This window comes from Oreochromis aureus, linkage group 18, assembly GCF_013358895.1.
Source record: "Oreochromis aureus strain Israel breed Guangdong linkage group 18, ZZ_aureus, whole genome shotgun sequence".
Classification (NCBI taxonomy): Eukaryota; Metazoa; Chordata; class Actinopteri; order Cichliformes; family Cichlidae; genus Oreochromis; species Oreochromis aureus.
This window is the reverse complement of record NC_052959.1, coordinates 22,871,887-22,892,347: the sequence shown is the minus strand read 5'-3', so window position 1 is coordinate 22,892,347 and position 20,461 is coordinate 22,871,887. Positions and strand designations below refer to the sequence as shown.

Here is a 20,461-nt window from a genome sequence, read left to right as displayed (position 1 = left end):
TTTCTAAAAAGCTTAGTCTTTTTTAAAAAAAAAAAAAAACTTAATAAAAGTTTTAATTGAATCAGTGTAACTCAGTTATTTTGTATAGTAAATTCACCTGCAGCAATAAAACGCAAACAGAGTTCAAACGCGTTTATTGACACTGAAATTTATCATATTTTAAAACAAAAAAAAGAGGAAGTACACACTGGGCCAAAAATATCTACCCAGTACATGCAAATATGTCATTCTCATTTCACTTTTTTTGTTCCAATATCAAACCAGACTTCTAAGACATAAAAACAATCAATGTTCGATTCACTCTAGTTTTACTTCGAGAACTACATTTAGAAAGAAGCATTGCAAGAACAATTAAACTAAATCCACCCTTCATAACAAGTCTATGCAATGCTCAGCCCCCATTTCTCAAGGCCACTTGCTGTATATTCATTCTTTGTTTACCATTGAAACATTAATTTTGCAATTAAACCTGACTCACTTCTTTCCGTGCTGTTGTGGAAATATTTAAGAAATCAGACCTACCACTGTGCTTGGTGTTAAAAATCACTTTTATTCAATTAAAAGTCCTTACAGTTTTGAGCAACTCAAACCTTTACCTCAAAATTATATACATAATGTGCAGCAATTACACATTACAGTGCTAACGTGTTGACAAATAAGGCGCTGTCACTCTGTGAATGTCCAGAAGGCTCTGGAACATAACAGTGCATACATTATGTGTCACATAAACCTGATTAGTGTTTTGTATGATTACAAGAATGCAATAATTCAAGCCATTTGCAGAAAAGTCTTCCCACTCGATTACTAGACAGTGATAACACAAATCCATATGGAAACAAATAATAAATATCCAAAAGGTCGATTTGGCTGAATAGCAGAAGTAGTAAAAAGGTGTAACAGCACCAGTATAAACAAGAGAGGTTTATACTTTTTCCATTTAATGGAGGCATTAGTTGCAGGGAGCTATTTGGGTGTTACAACAATGCAACCAATGATCTGACAAACAAGCTGCTCGCAGAGGAAGAGCGCTCCAAGTGGACAGAGCTGGGTTCACAGGAAAGAAAGACTAATGATTATCATTAGCATCTTTAGGGTTTCCAATATATTCCAGTACTCTTTTAATTCATGCACTTTACTTATATAAATATTAGCTATGAAAGCATAAATGCCCAGAAACACTAGTAGCATTTAAAATGAGAATCTAAATCATGCTACTGATGATCTCATAACTTGTTGTTTAAGACAGGAATGGAGTCCCCCCGTCTTTTATTTGGTTGAGCTCGAAATAAAACCGTATAACTATATACACTAAAAGAAAGTTTCCTAAAAAATAAAATAAAACAAAATAAAAACAAAACAAAACACATTTGAAAAAGTCAATTCAATGTTAGCAGAGCAAATGGTTCGACTTTCATTGTGATTTTTCTGAGTGATATAAAAACCGTTTTAGGAGGTATCTCACTTCATACATGACAAATTAGCTCCTTTCGTTTATAAATAAAACAAAAATATTTTTAAAATGTTATTTTACCTTCAAAAAAGCCCCCGCAAATTTGGATAAGGTAAAGCTGATTAGCCATAACCAGATATGGAGCTAGATATAGGTTGTAGTAGTCGAGTACCCTGCTGGTTTGGCTTGCGTTAAATCGCCATGTTCTTGGAGGATGAAGCAAGGCTTAAATCAAGTGGCTCCATATCGTCCCTGATTATAGTTTCCACATAGTTTGGGAGCAATGAACCTTAACTGGTAGCTAAATGTGGAGTCATTTGAACACAAGTACAGTCATAGCTGCAGAAACACTGGGCTCTTGCACAAGTTGGTAACAGGGGATGCTAGTCATGTCGGGCCAATGATGGTGCTGTTCTCACGAGCCTGTAGACGGCGGGCTGTAAGGAAAAGGGAAGAGGACAGAAAGTTGTGCTGGAGAACGCCTGCTCAGGTGTTCGGCATGGTGGTCTTGCTGAGAGCGATGGCCAGCTCCAGGTCCCTCTGCTCCTGGAGCTGCAGCCTCCTCAACCTCTCCCGTTCCTCACGCTCGCTCTCACGCTTGGCCCACTCCAGCTGCTCGCTCTCACTTCCAAACTGGAGCAGAGACACAAACATTAGATGTGCGCAATAAAAAGCAGGAATGTAGTTGTATAAGACACAACAGACAAAACACTGGATAAAATATGCAAAAAATTAAAAATAAATAAAAATCAAGCGTTTCTAGTTGGGCTGATTCCCAAAAACTGCATATTTAGCTAAATGATCTGATACATAGAAAAATACTGATCAAAAATTGAATGCAAATTAAAGACAATTAGATTTCACTTTGACATCACAAAAGAAAGCAAAGAAGGTGCTGCTCTACTACAACAAATCAATGGTCACGTTTCCCAAATTCTGTGCTTGGATGCAAGAATGCAGGAAAATAATTATGCTCGAGAATCACTTTACTTAGATTATGCATTGCCGACAGGTTTTTCACATGCAAAGAATTGAAAAGCACACCTTTATACCGTCTTACCTTAACATGTTCAGATCCTGGCAGAAAAACAAAAATTACAACACAGAGCTCGATATAAAAACCACAAATCCCTTTCACAACAGTCATGCTGGCATGAGGGATAAAATAAATACATATCATGTCAAGTGATAAAAACCAGACACAAAAAGCTGCCATGCATCACTTCTCCACATGAGAGTATAGTCAGCCGTTAGGCTATACAAGATGGCAAATAAGCGGAAGGTGGGACATAAAGAGGAAGATTTGCTCTGTTGTTCTCTGCTTTGAGGCATATCATGCTTTGACAGCGAATAAGCCTTTAGCTTGCACTTCAAGACTTGAAAAATGCTCCTCAAGTGATACCTGACCAGGCAAGTTCATGAACTCGCCAACTATGAGTTTATAAATCCTCGCTTCCTCTCAAAGGCAAAGTCAGAGATGACAGCAAGCATGCAAGCCCCTTTACCAGGTGCACAGAGCCAATCTATAACTCGACAGAGACTAGCAGAGGGACTGTCCAACTCAGTCATGCAATCATTTACTTTCCTTCTAAACCAAGCAGTTGAAAAGCTCTCACATGTTCTGTCAGTTGTTAGTTAACAGCCAGTAAACGCAAAAGTTCTTTGAATGCCTTCTGAACACACTGCTTTTGGGGCGTTAACAGAATGAGGCCCAATGACACAGAGCTGACACCTCTGTGGCTTGAACACAGCAATCTAAAGATCGAGATGACATCAGCAGCTTGTGCAGGCAAAGATACACTACAGCAAGTACACTACACTTACAGATGCAAAATTTGCAAAACCCATAGGATAATCTTTGGATGTTTTACTCGACTGTGTCGTAACGAAAGAGTCTACACCGTCTGCTGTGGAGCCAACGCTCTGGAGCAGCTCTGATGGACTCAAACCGAGCACACCTATCAGAGAAGGAAGGACATTTAAATAAGATAATATATATATATATATGTAAAAAAAAAAAAAACCCAACATGACAGAAAATGCTGCTGTTAGCATCTTCATTAGAGATATTTCTCACCGATAGCCCCTTGGGAAATTGAACTCACACTTTAAAGGCTAACGCATAATACTTTGCCACTAAATATTCACAGGAAGCCAACAGCTTCATGCAAGCAGAGTAGTTACCCAGGGGAAAGCCACATTGATTCAAAAAATGTGGTTAACACCTTTTTCAGTACAGCTCACTGATGCAGTGAAGCTTAAACATGCACACGGTTGCTTTTTTGGAACTTGCAATTGTAAAAGATGGACACACCCTTGTGTACAGTAAGCACACATTTCTTATAATGATGGTACTATTAATAAGTGAGAATGTTGTTTATCTCACGAACTTTGTGCACCAATGCAGCACAGGCTCCTGCAAATTCAAGGGCTCAATTTTCTGAAAAACAAATTCTTTGATTTGTCAAATTAAAAAGAATTGATTAAGAAAAAACAAAACAAAAAGAAAAACAAGTATTATTAAAGTTGTTTACAAATGCTGCTGCAACACACCTGCAAAAGAATAATTCAAATCAAATAAAAAAAATATTAAAAGTTCTAACTGTTGAGCAACTGTCCTTGTAATACAGAAAGTCAACGGTGCCCACGGTTTGTGAGAGTGGACTTCTCACTTCCCCATCACACGTGAAGCACGTCTCTAGTTCAAGACAAACCGTGGCTACTCATCTCTACCCTTTTCTGTGCGGTAAAGGGGAACACTAACTTTCCCAGGCTGATGCTTCTGCTACAAGAATAAGTGCAAGGTCACAGCGGAAGGGCATGTACTGGGCATGGCTTCTAGGTAATGTGTGAATTCACATGTGCATAAAAAAACAACACGAACAAAACCACTAAAAAAAAAAAAAAGGATGAGAAAGTTGTTCTCAAGGCTCCTCATCCTGTACACAAAAATATCTTAACACATCACTGCGGCAGCGTAATCTAAACGAGTCTTAACAACAACATTATCATTTAAAGGACTCGTATCTCTGCCAGCAGCTTTCCTGTTTACCAAATCAAAAGAAGAAATTATGTTCTCAGCACCCTAGCACCTCAATAGGGAAGTTGTTTTTTTCTCTTTTTTTTTTTCCACCACCATTAAGCATCAAATCCTTATTTCACAGGACGGTTACTCGCTGTGAAAACCCCCAAAAGTTATTATGCTTTTATTTTGAGTTACATATGAGTACCATCATCACTGGCATTAAAAAAAACACAGTGTGATCTGTTTGGCAGATCTGACCCATTTCTATTTCCTAGTTATGAACACCATGCCTGCACATGCGCAGTCAAGTTCATCAAAAACACATGTTTTATGTTATTTTATATAGACATATATACATATATATATATATATATATATATATATATGAATAAACTCAATGCTTACCATAGGGAGGTGCAGGCCTCTTAGGCACACTTTTCTTTGGGATTGGGAGTACAGGATTGTCCGACTTCTTCTCAGACACAAGACAAAAAGAAAAGAAAAACCATAAACTGTCATACAAAACGATGATGCCAACAGAAATGTCAGCTAAGATGTAAAGCCTCTGGACTTATACAAGGTAGACCCTTTTCATAAATGTGATAAATTGGAAGGGAAAAAAAAAACAAGACCTCAGTCACGATGAAAGTTAAATTAACAACACGGCTTTCTTCAGCTTTAGTGGAAAACTATGCTTTATGGTGCAACTGATTCATAACTTCAAGTCTCCAGAGCTTACCTTTGACATCTGACTAAAGTCAGCAAATCCACCCCCCTTACTTCCAAAAGAGTTGCTTCCAAAGGGGTCTGCTTTCCCAAACAAATCTGTGACAAGAGTACATTGAAATGCATTTGGAACATTTGAATACATTTATGGAAAGAGCCAGAAACTATAATGAAGTTCAGCCCCAAACCACACATTCAAAATCCTCTCTGCATCTTGCTTATTCTGAAAGGGCCTGTTTTCTATTTTCAGAAGAGGGAATGTGGCATGACCGTTTAATTTTCCATGACATTTTACAAAAAACCTGTAAAGCAGAGGTTTTGTTTAACCTGACGTATGCATCGGGCGTCATTTGGCGTCCTGTTAACTATAACCATGCCTGGCTTGTTTTGAAGCTCAGCAGTACGCCACTTAATGGAAAAAAAAAAAAAAAAAAAAAACTGCATTTTTTCACCGTGAAAAAACAAAACATCGTAAGAGAATATGTTTGTTGTGAGTGTTCAACCACAAAAGACCCCGTTCATGTGCAGGATCGCTGTTTTCTTTTGCACACAGTAACTCAGCTCAGGTCTACAGTCGACTCTGTGTTCTTCTTAAACACGTGTAGCACGGCAGAGCATCAACCAGCAGTAGCCACCAACTTAAAACAACTTCCGCACCAAAAGAGACACAGCAGTTCAACAGCAGCAAGTATAAAGACAGGACAGAGGCAGAAGTGAACTGGTTAAAGGAGTGGCAGTGTATTCTAGTAGAGAAGGACCAGCAGTCACAGAGTTTCTGTTATGCTTGGCTCCGGTTAGCCTCCTGTTTTTCCAGGGTGGGGGGGGTGGGGGTATTTTTAGTTGGTCAGTAGTTAAATGTGTAGGTACTCGACTAAAAATAGCCCGAAACCACAGGAAAAATTGAAGCCACAGTGAGTAAAAATTGTTTGCCCCTGGTGCTCCCCCCAAAATAAAATCTAAATCTAACACGTCACCCAGAACGGGCAAAAAGACTCTTTTAAGATCGGTTTCACAACTAGAGAGAGTTCTCATGTTTAGATGTCTGTTTTTAGAGTCGTATTTTCAGTAAAAGGCTTGGAAAATCTGCTCTTATTAGTACAGGGATGACTATACGTGGAAATCGGCATGGATTCGTGCACGAAAACATGAACATACATCATCCTCTCAATAACAGCAAATGCAGAAGGATGAGGATATGTAACATATTTAAATATAACCTGTCCAATTTATGTACGACAAACTAGCTACATGAGGCCTCTTCCTGTTAAAGTTAAAAGGTGTTTTTTTTGCCCCTCAAAGTACTTGATTAAAGGGGATCATCAGATTGTTACAGTTCTTGAGATGACTGCTGGTACGAGTTGGTTGCTATTTTAATAAAAGTGAAATTGAAAAAACGTTAAACTGAAGAACTCTGGGACTATGTGCAAACAAATTATTCTGGGTTTTAATAATTTGAGATTTAAAGTCTCTTTCAGCGTGCTTTGACTTCCCATGTTGATTCTGTACCTGAGTCCTTTGTTTTTGGGCTGTTTGATCTGAAGGGGTCACTGCTGCCGAAAGGACTTGGCTGACAAATGCAAAAGAAGGGAAACAAAAAACAAACAGAGTGAGATTTAATTCAGTCAAACACATTTAAAATGTACACACTATGACCACGCCACAAATCTCTTTCTGGTTTGCTTTTCCATTCATCTGCAAGCACAAAAAAAGAAAATCTTCTTGAACTAATAATCGCACTGCATCTAAAAGAGCCATATTAGCACTCCAAAGTAGTATCACTTGGGGAAGGGGGAAAAAAAAAAGTCAATACCTTGACTGGAGGTACAGGTTTTCTGCTAAAGGGGTCTCCAGACCCAAACAAGTCTGGCCTGTCAGTTGTCTTAAAAAAGTCTTCAGATGAGGTGCCTTTGAAAGGGTCGCTTTCTTTGAAAGGATCACTTCCAAATGGATCTAGAAAAAGCACAACACCATCACTTACATCCTCTAACAAGAAAAGCTCCTTCTAAGGGACACAAACTGAATGCAAGCAGCAGCTGACAGAGCCACAGTCATTACAGAAAAAGGAGTAAATAAGGAGACTTGAGGAAGTATTCACACCTTTGAAGGGGTCAGATTTGAAGGGATCCTCCATCTTGAAGGGGTCTGCTCGAGTCTCCTTGGCAGCACTGTTGTTGAACATGGCTATCCTTGACTTTAAAGAGCCCTCCTGATTAACCATCTAGAAAACAACAAATCAGCAACAATCAGTTAAGCTCTTTACCAATGTACACGGAAAATATTTAGAAATTAACTTTCACACTACAAGTCTGGGTACATTTGCACTTCTCTAGCATCTCCAGAGCAAAACGACAAATGAAACAAAATCTGAATCCAGATCATTAGAGAAGAGGAAAATAGAGTTTCTTGGATTTAGACTAAAATTGTATTGTGAACAAATCATCCTTCATAAGTAGTTGTGGTCTCCTCACCGTACTTCTGAAACCTCCATCCTCCCTTTCAGCAAAGCCTTCACTTAGGTCCGGCAGGTTGCTCAAGTTTCCTGCGTTGATTTCTTTCAAAGCATTGTTGTACTGCTCAATGGTCTTGGTCAACTCTTTCTGGCTCTCCTGAATCAGTGACAACTTACCACGAGCCTAAAAAACACAAAGAATGTCAATCTACAGTATACCACCATGCTTCTAAAGAACCACACTGATATCTATCCACGTATGTCGAACATGGTAGGTTAAATCATTCACTGCTCACTGCCTACAAGTCTATGACCCAATAATTTCCACAGTGACAATACAAATAGTCTGACCTCCTCTGGCCCTGACAAACGTCCCGTATCATGACAAAAGAAAAAGCCAAAACTGAAAATGAAACTAATGAAAATCAAAAGTAAAAGGAAACATTTTTAAATATTAAAAACTAAACTGAAATTAGAAAACGGTTTCCAGACACCAACTGAAATAAACCGACTTCAAAAGAAACATAAATACAAAAAAACAATAAAATAATTCCACTACTTAAAGGGAGCGCAATATTAACCAAATCTGCATCAAGTGGGGCTAACAAATTTTCAGGTAGAAATGCTGGCTTTCGTTTTTTGGCAGGATTGTAATCTGGATTTATTTCAGCTAACAGAAACAAACATGGTGTTCAAATCTGATGAAAGCACCAGACATTAAAGTCACTAAACAGAACTGGCTGTAAGCAGTTTAGGTGTTTTGTACCTTTAAAGCATGATAAATATGACTGTCAGAGGAGTAAGAGAGTAAACGTCTGCTTCAAAAATGATTATTTAAAAAGAAAATAAATAAATTCAAATACAAGTTGAAACTTCACTAGTAAATAAACATAAATTCAATTCTACCTCTGTATAAGTATTATTATTAGTACTACTAGACATCTACACCTTTATCCCACTTTCCAACCTGATCTTTAATCCCAACATTGCTATTGTGGAGCTTGGTGGTCTGAAGTGGCACAACATCCTAAAGTAACCTGTTGCCTTTCCCTCTGAACTGACCTGACTGATCTCATCCTGGGTGGTTTTGAGTGACTTAATGACGCTGTCCAGCTGAGTCCGACCGGACAGCAGTCTCTGCTCTAGCTGTGCCTCCTCATCTTGGACTCGACTCAGGTCCGTTTTGGTGCGACTCAGTTCATCTTCCTGACTGCGGAGGTCAGTCTCCTGTGAGCGGATCTGGCTCTGCAGGGATGAAATCTTCCAAACAAAAAGAAAGAAAGGAGTTTATATCTGCAGGATCAACATCCTGCTTGCTGTTCATTTAGAAATTGTAGATTTAAATTATACATTTCTTAAATGCAATTAGCGCTTCACTTCTTACATATTTTTTTTTTTTCACATCCATCTTGCACCAACAAACTAAAAGCCAAATATCCACAGCTGTCTCTTAAGCAGTTACACTGACTTTCTAAACAAAGACCTAATTGTTCATGTGGTGAATGTGTTTAAAAATACTAACTCTCCCCACTTTCATGTAAACAAATATTAACCTCAGATGACCAATGTTTTGACATTATCAGACCAAATAGATTACACTACAGTAAAATCACAAATGCACGTGTACCACTGTCACCAGTAGCCAAACACAAAATTCAATAACATTTCTCAACTGAAATACATGCCAATCACTTCAGTGTGTCACATCTCTAACCTTCTGGGTTTCATCCTGGCACTTTTGCTTGATGTCGTTCAGCATTCCCTCAAGCCTGGAGCGCTGTTGGTCCATTTCCTCCAGGCGTACCTGGGCATCCTGCTTCTGGGACTCCAGGTCTTGCAAGCTGCTGCTCTCCCTTTCCAAATTATTCTGCAAGTCCTGAGGGTCAAGAAAAACCCACACAGAGGCACATGTGTTTGCAGAAAGTATAGCTATTAGGCATGATCTTTTCTGAGCTATTAAGCCTTCAGTTCCCCTCAAAATTATGCAACTTGTGCTGAATCTGAAGTATTTCTGACAACTTTTTAATTGTAGAAAAGGTCAAATGGACTGGAATTTACTCATGAATACCATTACACTGACTAAACTTTAACCAGGCAAACTAAATTATTTTATTTTATTTTATTTTATTCAGTCTTACCTGCACATCACCGTTTTTTTGTCTGAGGGCCTCCTCCTTTTCTCTGATCTCATGCTCCAGGATGAATTTGTCTCTACAGATGAAAAACACAAGCAAAACAAGAGCAAAGACGTTATAAAATGGACATTCACCAACAAACGAAACAGAGGCAAATGACAAAAACTATACCCAGTGTTTCATTTTTCTGTCTAGATTTGCAGGCAACATAACGGATGAGAGAAATCAGAATTAAAACATTCAATCAAAATGATTTCTATATCTCTTTTACAAGGCTATGGAAAAGTAACAGAAATGAACACATCTAGTAACCTTTAATGTTTTAAATGTAAAAAGTTCAACGTTTCAGAGGTCTAATGGGCATCAGCACCAAACAGTAAAATAAATGCATTAATGTGAACTGATGCATTTGCTTTACCCCTCTGTGTCCTTGTAATGAAAATGAATTACAACAATTACTTTCATCTGTTATTTCCAGCTACAGTGTTACTTTTTACTGGTATTTATTTTATTTTATTTTTTTATATGGACACTACAGATCTCCAATGACTCATCAACTGCCCCATTTTACGTGAACGTGCACAGAGCCTGCAGCCAAATATCTGGTTTAGCAAAGAATGCTGAAACCGCTAACGTGATGCGATATCCGTTATCTCTGACTGTGGTTTTATAGTTTTGTCAAGCCACCCTAATGCAAAGAGACTAAACAAAGAGGCTAAACTCGCTCAAGGTCCTTCTGCAGCACATTTATTATGACTATGTCACTGTTGGTGCGTTATCAAGTGCCCTTTGAAAAAAAAAAAAAAAAAAAAAAAAAAAGGTTACTTGAGATGAATTTTTAATATTTTTCATTGGCTTATAAATGTATTTTACAATATGCACAAATCTATTTTGAATTGTAAATGCTAGTGGAACGATTGCACCTTCCATACGCTGCAGTCTTTATACACTATTCTTTGACACATTCTCTTAGTAGCTTCCTTCTTATACCACAAGTGTTTGTTCATTGGGTGAAAATACTGACTGCAAGAAAAAACAATTTACATCAAATGTTAACTCATGACCATGACTTGCTGGACTGCTGTCAATAGCCAGAAAAGGCCAGCAGCCAGTTAATCAAGTTGCCCAACATGTTGTTTGTGGGTTTGTTTGTTTTATTGTTTTGTTTTTTTAAATTAAACATACTTTAATTTGGTGTAATAATTATATCAAACCCTGGTGCCAAATTACATTAGAAAAAATAAAGTAGCATCAAAAAGCGGCATGCTACTTCAGCTGACCTTGTATTAATCTCTCTTGTGATAATAAAAATATATTTCACAGTCCAAAAACAGACAAAAGTGTAGTCAACTGTAACCATTTACTGCAATTCATTTTCATGTGTGTCAGCAATCCGTATAGAGTTACACAGTGAGAAGTATGTTGACAGCTGTCGAGTACAATGCATCCTGTATACAAGCAATACAATAGTATGAAAAAAAACTTTGATCTAGAACATCACCTTACTAAAAGCTTGTCTACTTTTTCCTCACAGTAAGCAAAACAAAGCTGTCCCTCCTGCTAGTTAGGGTGTAGGGGGCTCACCTCTGCAGATGAGATATTTCCTTACTGAGGTCATCCAGCTCTTTGATACCTGTCAGCTCTGTCGACCCTGTGGAGCTGATACCGTCCTGAGGCGAGAGACATCGAGAAAGACGAGTTAGACAGGGGAGAAAAAAGGTAGGAGAGAAGATATGATGAGGGTAAAATGAAGGGGGAGCACAGAAACAGCTAACTGGGAAATGGACAGACAAACGACAAAGAATCTGTTCTAATAGGCAAGAAGGAGGGGAAAAGAGGTCAGGGAAGATGTGAGTGATATGCAGTGGGGAAAGAGGCGCTCCCCGCTGTTGTGTCTAAAGAAACAAAAGTCAGAGGAAGGAAATACAAGCAGCTCACACAGTTAGCGTAGGAACAAGCCAGCCAGATGATACATAAATTGCACACAAGGCAATTTAAAAGAATTCAATGCTAGAGTAAATTTTGGATTAGGGTTCATTGCTAAACAGACCCATGACATATCAAAAAACCTAAACAGAAATATTGGGCAATTCGCAAAATTGCTGAAGCAGACCAAGACAACACATAATCCATTTAAGCTTTTTGTTTCACCTGAAATAAGAGACTATCCATTAGAGCTACACAAGTATAGCAGAACAATACAGAAATATAACTGACAGCTGATGCCAATAACATCAGCTATTGGTTCATTTGTTATTTATAAAGTTGTTATTGGCCAAGAATTTCAGTGCATTTAAATTAAATAGTGTTTCTTAGATTTTACTGTAATGATGACATTAATCTGATAATATTAATAATAAAAGCATGATTGGTCTGAAAAGCTTAACTGGAGTAACGGATTTGTTTTCCTCACCTTGGCAGTCAAGCTTAAACCTACCTACTTAGTTCAGACAGATTAAATTTTATTTTTACATTCATTGAAAAATAAAAAGCTAACACCTTGATAATGGTAATTGATGCCTTTTTTCCCCAGATAATTTTAAATAAAAGGTTGCATGTTGGTTTACTTGATTGCCCACTTAACACTGGCCCCATTTCTCTACTACATATTAAACATTATTTGTTCTATTATATTCTCTGTAATATAATAGAACGGTATTCTCTTATGCTGCGTTTCATTGAAGATCAAAAAATGTCAAGCCAGTGAAGATGAAAATACAGCAGGTGGCAGCACTTGCACATTAAACATTCCCATATTATTGGTCACCTTCTCCTTGAAACACAGAAAGAGAATATAATAGAACAAGAGCGCCACCTTGTGGCAAAAGCCCAACTACTCACAATGTGCACCTTTGAAAAGGAACCAAGTTCTGGTCTCACAGGAGACATAAACCCCACATGGTTCTGTTAGACAGGATAGAAAAGATCCCAAGAAGGCAAAAGAATAAAAACTGTAAACAATAAAAAAAAGTTTTGCATTTGAGGACTAGAAAGCAATAAATAAGAACCACTTAAATAGCATAAGTTATGAGGGGAAACACACTGAAGGTACAGATGCAAATTTTTAAAAAGCACTTTGTAAAAAAAAAAGAAACAAATTGTAATAAACTGGCAAACCGACAGATGAAGTAGTGGTTGGAGTATGGTATAGGGAGAACTCACAAAGCCCATAGCTGATGATGCAGATCGTTCTGATGGAGGGATCATGTCAGGAGTGAGAGTGGAGGGAGGGTCGATGCCTTTATTGACCTTTTGTTGGATCAAATGCATGGCTAGAGCAAACTGCTCCTCATTCAGCTTGCCTGTTTGTTTTGTGTCAGCAAGTCCCCTATGGAGGAAGAGGAGACATTTTTCTCAACCTATTATATACTTCTGAGCAATAATAAAAGCAATGTTTATAAATATAAATCTCCACTGAGTGGTTACCACGGCCAAATGGTCCATTTTATGCTGGTTAAGTGGGCATCCTTTAAATCATTTAAAAAAACAAAAACAAAAAAACACTTCTGTTCCACTTCTCTAGACTAAATGTAATAATTTGGTTGAACTCAGATTATTTGTCAATGCCTTCAATAACTTGATAATAACTTTGCAATTTTGAATATTTATATAAACTATAATACAACTTCATACGATATAAACAATTTTAATATTTGCACTGCCTTTTAAAATTTTAACTACACCTACTCTTGTGTACACAGCATTCACTTTGCTTTATTATTTTCTATGCTTAGGTTTACTTTATTTTTTAGTTAGTTGTTTATTTAGTTGTGTGAAGGGAACTTGCAAAGTAAGAATTTCATTGCTCAGTGTAACCTTTTGTGTTTTGAGGTGTATATGACAATAAACTTCTTGAATCTAATTTTAAGTGGTCACAAGATGGTGCTATATAGCTTTATCTGGGAGAATCCTTCTGACTGTATTTAACAAAAAAAAGAAAAAAAAATCGATTTCCCCATTCAAATCGATTTTAATTTGAATAATCTGATATTGATTCATTAAATCAGCGGTCCCCAACCCCCGGGCCTCGGACCGGTACCGGTCCGTGAGTCGTTTGGTACCGGTCCGCGAGAGTTGAGGCTCAGGTGTGAAATGTATGGTTTTCAGGGTTTTTATCGGTTTTCAGCGTTATTTTGTTATTGTTTTTATCGTTAACTCGGTTTTTCCTGGGTCTTTTCACGTGTGTTATGAATAAATCTTCTTTTTTTTCGGTACCGGTACTAGTTTTATTTTGTTGTATTTATCCGCGATACCTTAAAGGCTAGTCCGTGAAAATATTGTCGGGCATAAACCGGTCCGTGGCGCAAAAAAGGTTGGGGACCGCTGCATTAAATCCTGAAAAATTAATTTTTAAATATAAATGTATTTTGCCAGAAAAGCCAGAACCTCAGCAAAAAGCTCAAAAACATTTCAACAATTGCCAAACAGCTAAAACAGCAAATGATTAAAGAGCAGGTAAACGGATTTTGCAAATTTGTACGAGCTGTCGGGTTAACGACAGCTCGTACACGGACATGTCAGGTGCTGAAAGCTGACAGATTCTGAACTCCAGGCTTCGTCACTCTCTGACCAATATTACCTCTATACTTCAAGACCAGTTTCCCATCAAAAACCTCTATTTTCTGCATTATTCACTTGCCTATTACGCACCATTCTACCGTTGTATACAGTATTGTCAGCTGCTGGTTTTTTTCCCCTCACCAAAACAACCTCCGACAGTGATAAAACCTCTGTAACTTTGCTCTGTTTCACTTCAGCAGCATGAGTTTGTACAGGTAATGTCCACATGTTGATTTGTGGTTTTCTTTAGTTTTTGATCTACTGCAGCATATTTTCAGGGGGGTTATTTGCTATAAAAGATCAGGCCAGGAAAATCTCCTTCATATTTTTCTGTGTTTTATCCTCAGTTACTTTGACACAAAGGCATCTGCTGTGATGCTTACACCTCTGATAATGTCTCATAAGTGTCAGTTCTGGGGTTGTTTTTTTTTTACCTCCTTCGTAATTGCAGAGAAATAGTCAAATAATTTGGAATTATGCATTTTTAACTTACAATGTTTAGAGGGTTCTTTCGACAGTACATATCCAAGATGAATTATCATAATTATAATATTTCTGACTGAGTCAAAATTGAATTGAATCAAAACAGGACGAAGTGTTAAAACGTAAGAAAATGTTGACATCTTCACCAATTTAACACAATGGCAACAAAAAGAGTTAGGTCTATAACTTTTTGGACAATGAAACTGTTTTTGTGACACCAACACAGTGGATTTTAAATGTACAAGTTAAGATAAAAACCCAGATAAACCTATCAGAGAGATAGCAAAAATTTTAGGACTGGTCAAATCCACAAACTTGTTCTCTCTTTAGGGCTGTTCGATATAACGATATATATCATGACGATATAAAAACGTCTATCGTTTCATTTTACGCTATCGTTTGTTTCGTGGTGTCGCAAAATAAACTGTTTACGGCAATATTTTTTCATTATTTTGATGGTCACTGTAGTGGCTATATTAATTTCCTAAAGTTCTCTCTTTCTCTTATATTTAATATAACCACACTACAGACGGACAAGCGCTTGTTTTTATGCGTTGTGGTTAGCAACAACCACGGTAAAACCACCTCGTGTCCGCTTGTTTATTTTCCACATAAACCTTTCACAATAAAGCTCAAGATCCTGTTGAGACTTTTCAAAATAAACTGAATCACGTGAAAGATGCAGAGTATTTACGGATGAGAAGCAAAAAAAGAGCCGTCAGGTGCTAAAAAATAAACCTTAGACTCAAACGTTAGAACAGGCTTTTTCCCGCAGCACGCTGTGTAATAAATACTCACAAAGAAAACGGCAGCCATTACAACCTATGTCTAAAAATGTATCGTTTCATGCATCAGTTAAAACACTGGACTCCAGGTACGCGACGCCCAGCTGGAAACACTTCAGGCAAGTCGAGCTACCCGACATTCACAGAATTTACAGAAAATGTTACATTTTTGTGATTTATATCGTTATCGGACGATAGATGTCTTAATATCGGGATATGAGATTTTGGTCATATCGCACAGCCCTATCTCTCTTAATAAGAAGAAGTGCAAATGAAAGCTCAGGAACACCCAAAGTTCATGATGACTGAATTATTTCCATGGTTATGAGAAATGTCTCATCATATTTCATATAACCAAATCAAGAACACTCTCCAGGAGGTACACATACAATCAGACACCTTTATGAATGTGTAAGCAACACAGTACCCAGTGCAAATGGATAATAACTCAACACAAACTGCAGAAGAGCCCCAATAGTTTCTCAAGGGCAAGAAATTGGATATTCTTTGATGGCCAAGTGAGTCACCTGATCTCAGCCCAACAGAGTATGCTTTTCAGTAACTGAAGACAAAACTTAAGGCATAGAGAGCTGCAAACAAGCACCAACTAAGGGTGGCTGCAGTAAAGGCCTGGCAGAGGTTTTCAATGGAGGAAAGACAGTATATGGCAATGCCCATGTGTTCTAGACTTCAGGCAGTCATTAACTGTAAAGGATTTTTATCCTAATAATGATTAATGTAATACTTTTATTGATCCCCTTATGAATGAAAACTGAAAGTCTGCACTTCAACCATATATGAATTATTGTATTTAAAAGCCACTGTGAGGGTGTAATGAAGAAAATATAATTTGCTTGTGCTTTCTTACACTGTAGTGCTATTCACAACATACAAAAAAGCCCCAACAAACAAAATCTCTAAATATGTCTGAGCTGAGCTGTGGTCTTACCATATCTGTGCAAGCATCGTCTGGGAGAGCGTACAGTTCATGAAGAGCTCGATGACATCACCGCCGTTGATGAGGCCGTCATTGTCAGTGTCTGTGTTCTTGAAAATTTCTTTATATTTTTCTCTGTCAGCCACTGGTACAACCCAGTTCATCGCCGGCTAGAGACAACAGAAGACATTGTTTGATATGAAATGATGAACACAGCATTCAGTACACAACAAACACACAGCTCTTCTTCAGTGCAGACAGGTTTACTTTACGCAACAAGAGGAATTTATGAATCTGCACACTGACATGGTTAAAACAGATCAGGAAAAAACAAAACAAAAACCCCCAAAAAGTACAGTCCTCAGCTAGATGGAACTGCATTTGTAGGATGCAGGATGCGTTCTCACTGCCCTATCACAAACATTCACACAACTGTATAACATACACAATACATTAAAGCTGTAACTAATCAAGCTAATGAAAAATGCAAAAAAATATATGCAAAAAAATGCAAAGATGAAATGCATACCTTGCATTTTGTTTCTGTTAAAAAACAAAATATATGATAAAGCATTTAAAGAAGCAGTAAGGGCCATGGATTTAAAAAAAAAAAAAAAAGACAGAACAACATTACAACTGATCAAGTGGTCAAGGAACAAAGGTAGTACAAGTATTGCTGCTCTATACTTTCAAGAAAACCTGTTTCTCCAAAATTGAAATCCCTGAAGCTGTATCCTGGTAGAGAGAGGTTGGCCTTTGAACAATGCTCAGAATAATGTGGTAAAACAAGTCTACCCATTTGCAACAGAAGACAGTTAATACATGGCAACCTAGCTTGTTTAAGAGTTGAGAATCTGCCCTTGTGACACGTAGAGAGAACCAAGAAAAAAAAAAATAAACAAATGTAGTGATTTTTCCTCATTACACTGATTTTTCCCTCATTACATCAAACGAATGGTCACGTGACCATATCTGATATGATCATTCAAAGTGCTTTCCACCAACATCAGCTTCAGAGCGCACTTTATTATGTGCTTCAATTGTATGCATATATCCAATTTAAAATCACCAATTGACACAATATGCTTCTCTTTGGACTGTGGGAGGAAACTGGAAAACTCAAAAACTTATGCAGGTAAAGGGACAACATGCAACCTCCACAAAGACCAAACCTAGGAGGTTCAAACCCAGAAACTTTTTGAAGCATCATCACTGTGCTGTCCATTACATTGATATTATATATTAGGTTTAATCACATGACTCAACGGCCAGAAAGAGGCCTTTGCGCATCTTCGACTAATAATATTGTCCACAAGACAATGTGAGGCAACATACCGGCGAACTGGACTTAAAGGACTGTTTTGGAGAAAGGTTGGCAGCACCGGAGCCAAAGAGAGCAGCACTGCCGAGGGGAGTAGTGTTGACCAGAGGAGAAGTGCTGCGTAAAGTTTCTTTGAGAGGAGCTGGACCAGTTCCAAGGCCAGACAGAGCAGGTAGTACGGGAACAGCACCTGGAAGCCCAACCCCAGTCTTCTTCCTCTTAGAAGGGGGGATAAGGGAAGTGGGTAAACTAGTGGGGAGCGGCTCCTTCTCCATGGTGCGATACACAAGATGCATAGTCTGTAAAATGGAAAGTATAACCAATTATTACAAATAAAGAAGGGAACCCAGATAATACGTCAGTATGGAATCACAATTTACCACAGTGAATTCTTCTTTGTCCAAGTGTCCATCTTTGTCCACATCACTTAGGTCCCAAATCTGCACAAACAATGAGTAAGTACTCAATTTTAACGAACTGTTAAAATTGCAGTTATATCAAAAAAAGGCTGCATAGTATTACTTGACATGTAACATCACCTTTCCTAACACATCCAGAGGTAGCTTGGAGTTTATCAAAACTGGCCTGACTTTATCACCAGAGAGGAGGCCATTCACAGGTAACAGACTCTCAAAAATTCCCTCAAACTTTCCCTTTTCATCAGGCTGGGAAATAAAGAAAAACAAACAAACTCAAGTTTCGGTGACAAGCCCATTTTTCTGTGATATCCTCATGACAGTTCTTGAAACTTTATAACATTTTACCTTAATGGCCCACTGTGAATCAGATGCTGTTGTTGAAACGGTTAGTAATGGGCTGCTTGTATCTTTCTATAATAAAAAAAGAAGAAAAAGAAGAAATGAAATGAAATGCATCAACTTATCATTTTCTAAGTCACTAAATAATGAAGCTTTCATATGATCCACAGAAATAATTCCCATAACATTATTGATTAATTCAGTTCTTTGGAGTTATTTATAATTATTATTATTTGTAATTATGACTTACAAATTTGGGTGCAGCTAAGTGTTGGTTGAGATTGTGAAGACTTATGTCATTTCCACCCTGTGCAGATGCCACCAGCCTCAAAGCTATGAAGAAACCCTAAAAAAAGAGGAAGAAAGCAGAACAAATCCTGTTTTTTCTGCATGCATCAGCATGACAATACCATCAAAATTACAAAGAAATTCTGCATTACCCGCTTGTCCAAATAGCCTTTTCTTTCTGAATCTGCCAAATCCCAAATCTAAAATACGTACATAAATAAATGCAAAGGTACAAGATTTTAGTTAGGTCAAATACATGACTGTGTGTTGTGTGTACATGTAGGTGACACTGTTACCCACCTTTCCCAGTGTGCTGTCTGACAGGCCAGACTTCTTAAGAAACTGAGCTGCATCGCCAGCTGATATTTTGCCTGTGTTTCCTGGGTCGAGCTATAAAGAATCATGAGGAAATTACCAAGAGGATGCAGAGGATAGAAGTGTCTTTAAGAGTGGGGTTACATAAAAGATCATACAGAGATGAATACACAGTAAATGATCTGAAGTGAGGCGGGGAGCAACAGCAAACAACGTAGACCTTACCTGTCTGTAGTAGTTTTCATAAACTGGGTTTCCACTTGATAACTGAAGGAAATAAATTACAAATGAATGTGTATTAAGCATCACATATACTAAATTAAGTTGCTAGAAACCGAATGGCTAATTTCAATGGCAACAAACTTCCAACATAGTTAGTTTATAAAGTAAAGGCCATCTTTCTTTTAGTTGCCACTTAGTCGTGTTTTGTTTTCAACAGCACCACACTCTACACTAGCGTCATTACTGTCTTCGCCAGCAGTCGCTTTCCTCATCCTTTAAAGCGTACACTAACTTTGCTATCCTAACCTAGCTAACCCTGTCAACTTAGTTGACAGCGAAAGCTTAATAAAGCGTTCACAGTAGTTTATATTCACCCCATCTTATGAAGGCCTAAAGTATTCAGATCACATAACCGCTGTCGCTGTCAGCTGCTAACGCTTTCTAATAAATTTTATTACTTTTCTTGAGCAGTTTGGAGTTGTTACCTGACTCAGAGTCATGAACGCCGCCATATCTCCTGGTGTCTCGGGAGTGCGCACAGAGTCCTTAAAGGGAGCGGGCGCGAGCGCCTGGGGACCGACGGGGACCGCGGTTCCGGTGGGTGTGGACGCCGCGCCCTTGTCAGAGGTACAGAGCAACTGCGTAAATTTGAATCGTATTAAAATTAAATAAGGTTTTCAGTCTTAGTGGCCGGGGAGCGTTTGCATGTGTGGTCAGCAGGTGTCCAACTTTACTTGGGACTGCACGGCATTTTTTAACCCCTACTACCCGGTCCTACAGCGTCTCACATTTTCATTGGCTGCAGACAACACGTGGGTCTTACAGGAATGACGTTGCTGCTGCGTCTCTATTAAAATCCCAAAGAACAGCATGTGTTCTAAAGAACAGTTTTACAGAAAAAAAAAGACATACACGAGTGGATAAAACCCATAAATCCAAGTTTTAGTCTCCTTTAAGGCCTCTAATGAATTAGAAAAACATTCAGTTTAATGCATTCACTGGATTGA

The 20,461-nt window shown here is 38.1% G+C and overlaps 1 protein-coding gene across 6 annotated transcripts; it reads right to left on the bottom strand.

Annotated features, from left to right (window-relative positions):
• Positions 1-530: 530 nt before the first annotated feature.
• LOC116313405 (epidermal growth factor receptor substrate 15-like 1) lies at positions 531-20,214 on the bottom strand. Of its 6 annotated transcripts, none has more exons than XM_039602101.1 (24): positions 19,940-20,213; positions 19,458-19,499; positions 19,218-19,307; positions 19,070-19,117; positions 18,880-18,975; positions 18,636-18,701; positions 18,411-18,536; positions 18,252-18,311; positions 17,886-18,170; positions 16,563-16,720; positions 12,948-13,113; positions 12,627-12,689; positions 11,370-11,455; positions 9,789-9,861; positions 9,365-9,526; positions 8,713-8,910; positions 7,670-7,834; positions 7,299-7,419; positions 7,012-7,151; positions 6,708-6,768; positions 5,215-5,300; positions 4,881-4,947; positions 3,275-3,408; positions 531-2,083 (listed from the first exon to the last, which is right to left on the bottom strand). In XM_039602101.1, the coding sequence occupies exons 1-24, from the start codon at positions 19,964-19,966 to the stop codon at positions 1,937-1,939; spliced, it is 2,667 nt and encodes an 888-aa protein (XP_039458035.1). In that variant the 5' UTR covers positions 19,967-20,213; the 3' UTR covers positions 531-1,936. The 6 variants fall into 6 exon arrangements, 5 of the variants coding, with proteins under 5 accessions (XP_039458035.1, XP_039458036.1, XP_031586962.2 ...); XM_039602102.1 differs by lacking the exon at positions 3,275-3,408 and adding an exon at positions 2,511-2,527; XR_005609043.1 differs by having other exon boundaries at positions 1,955-2,083; positions 2,511-3,408; positions 19,940-20,214.
• Positions 20,215-20,461: the final 247 nt, after the last annotated feature.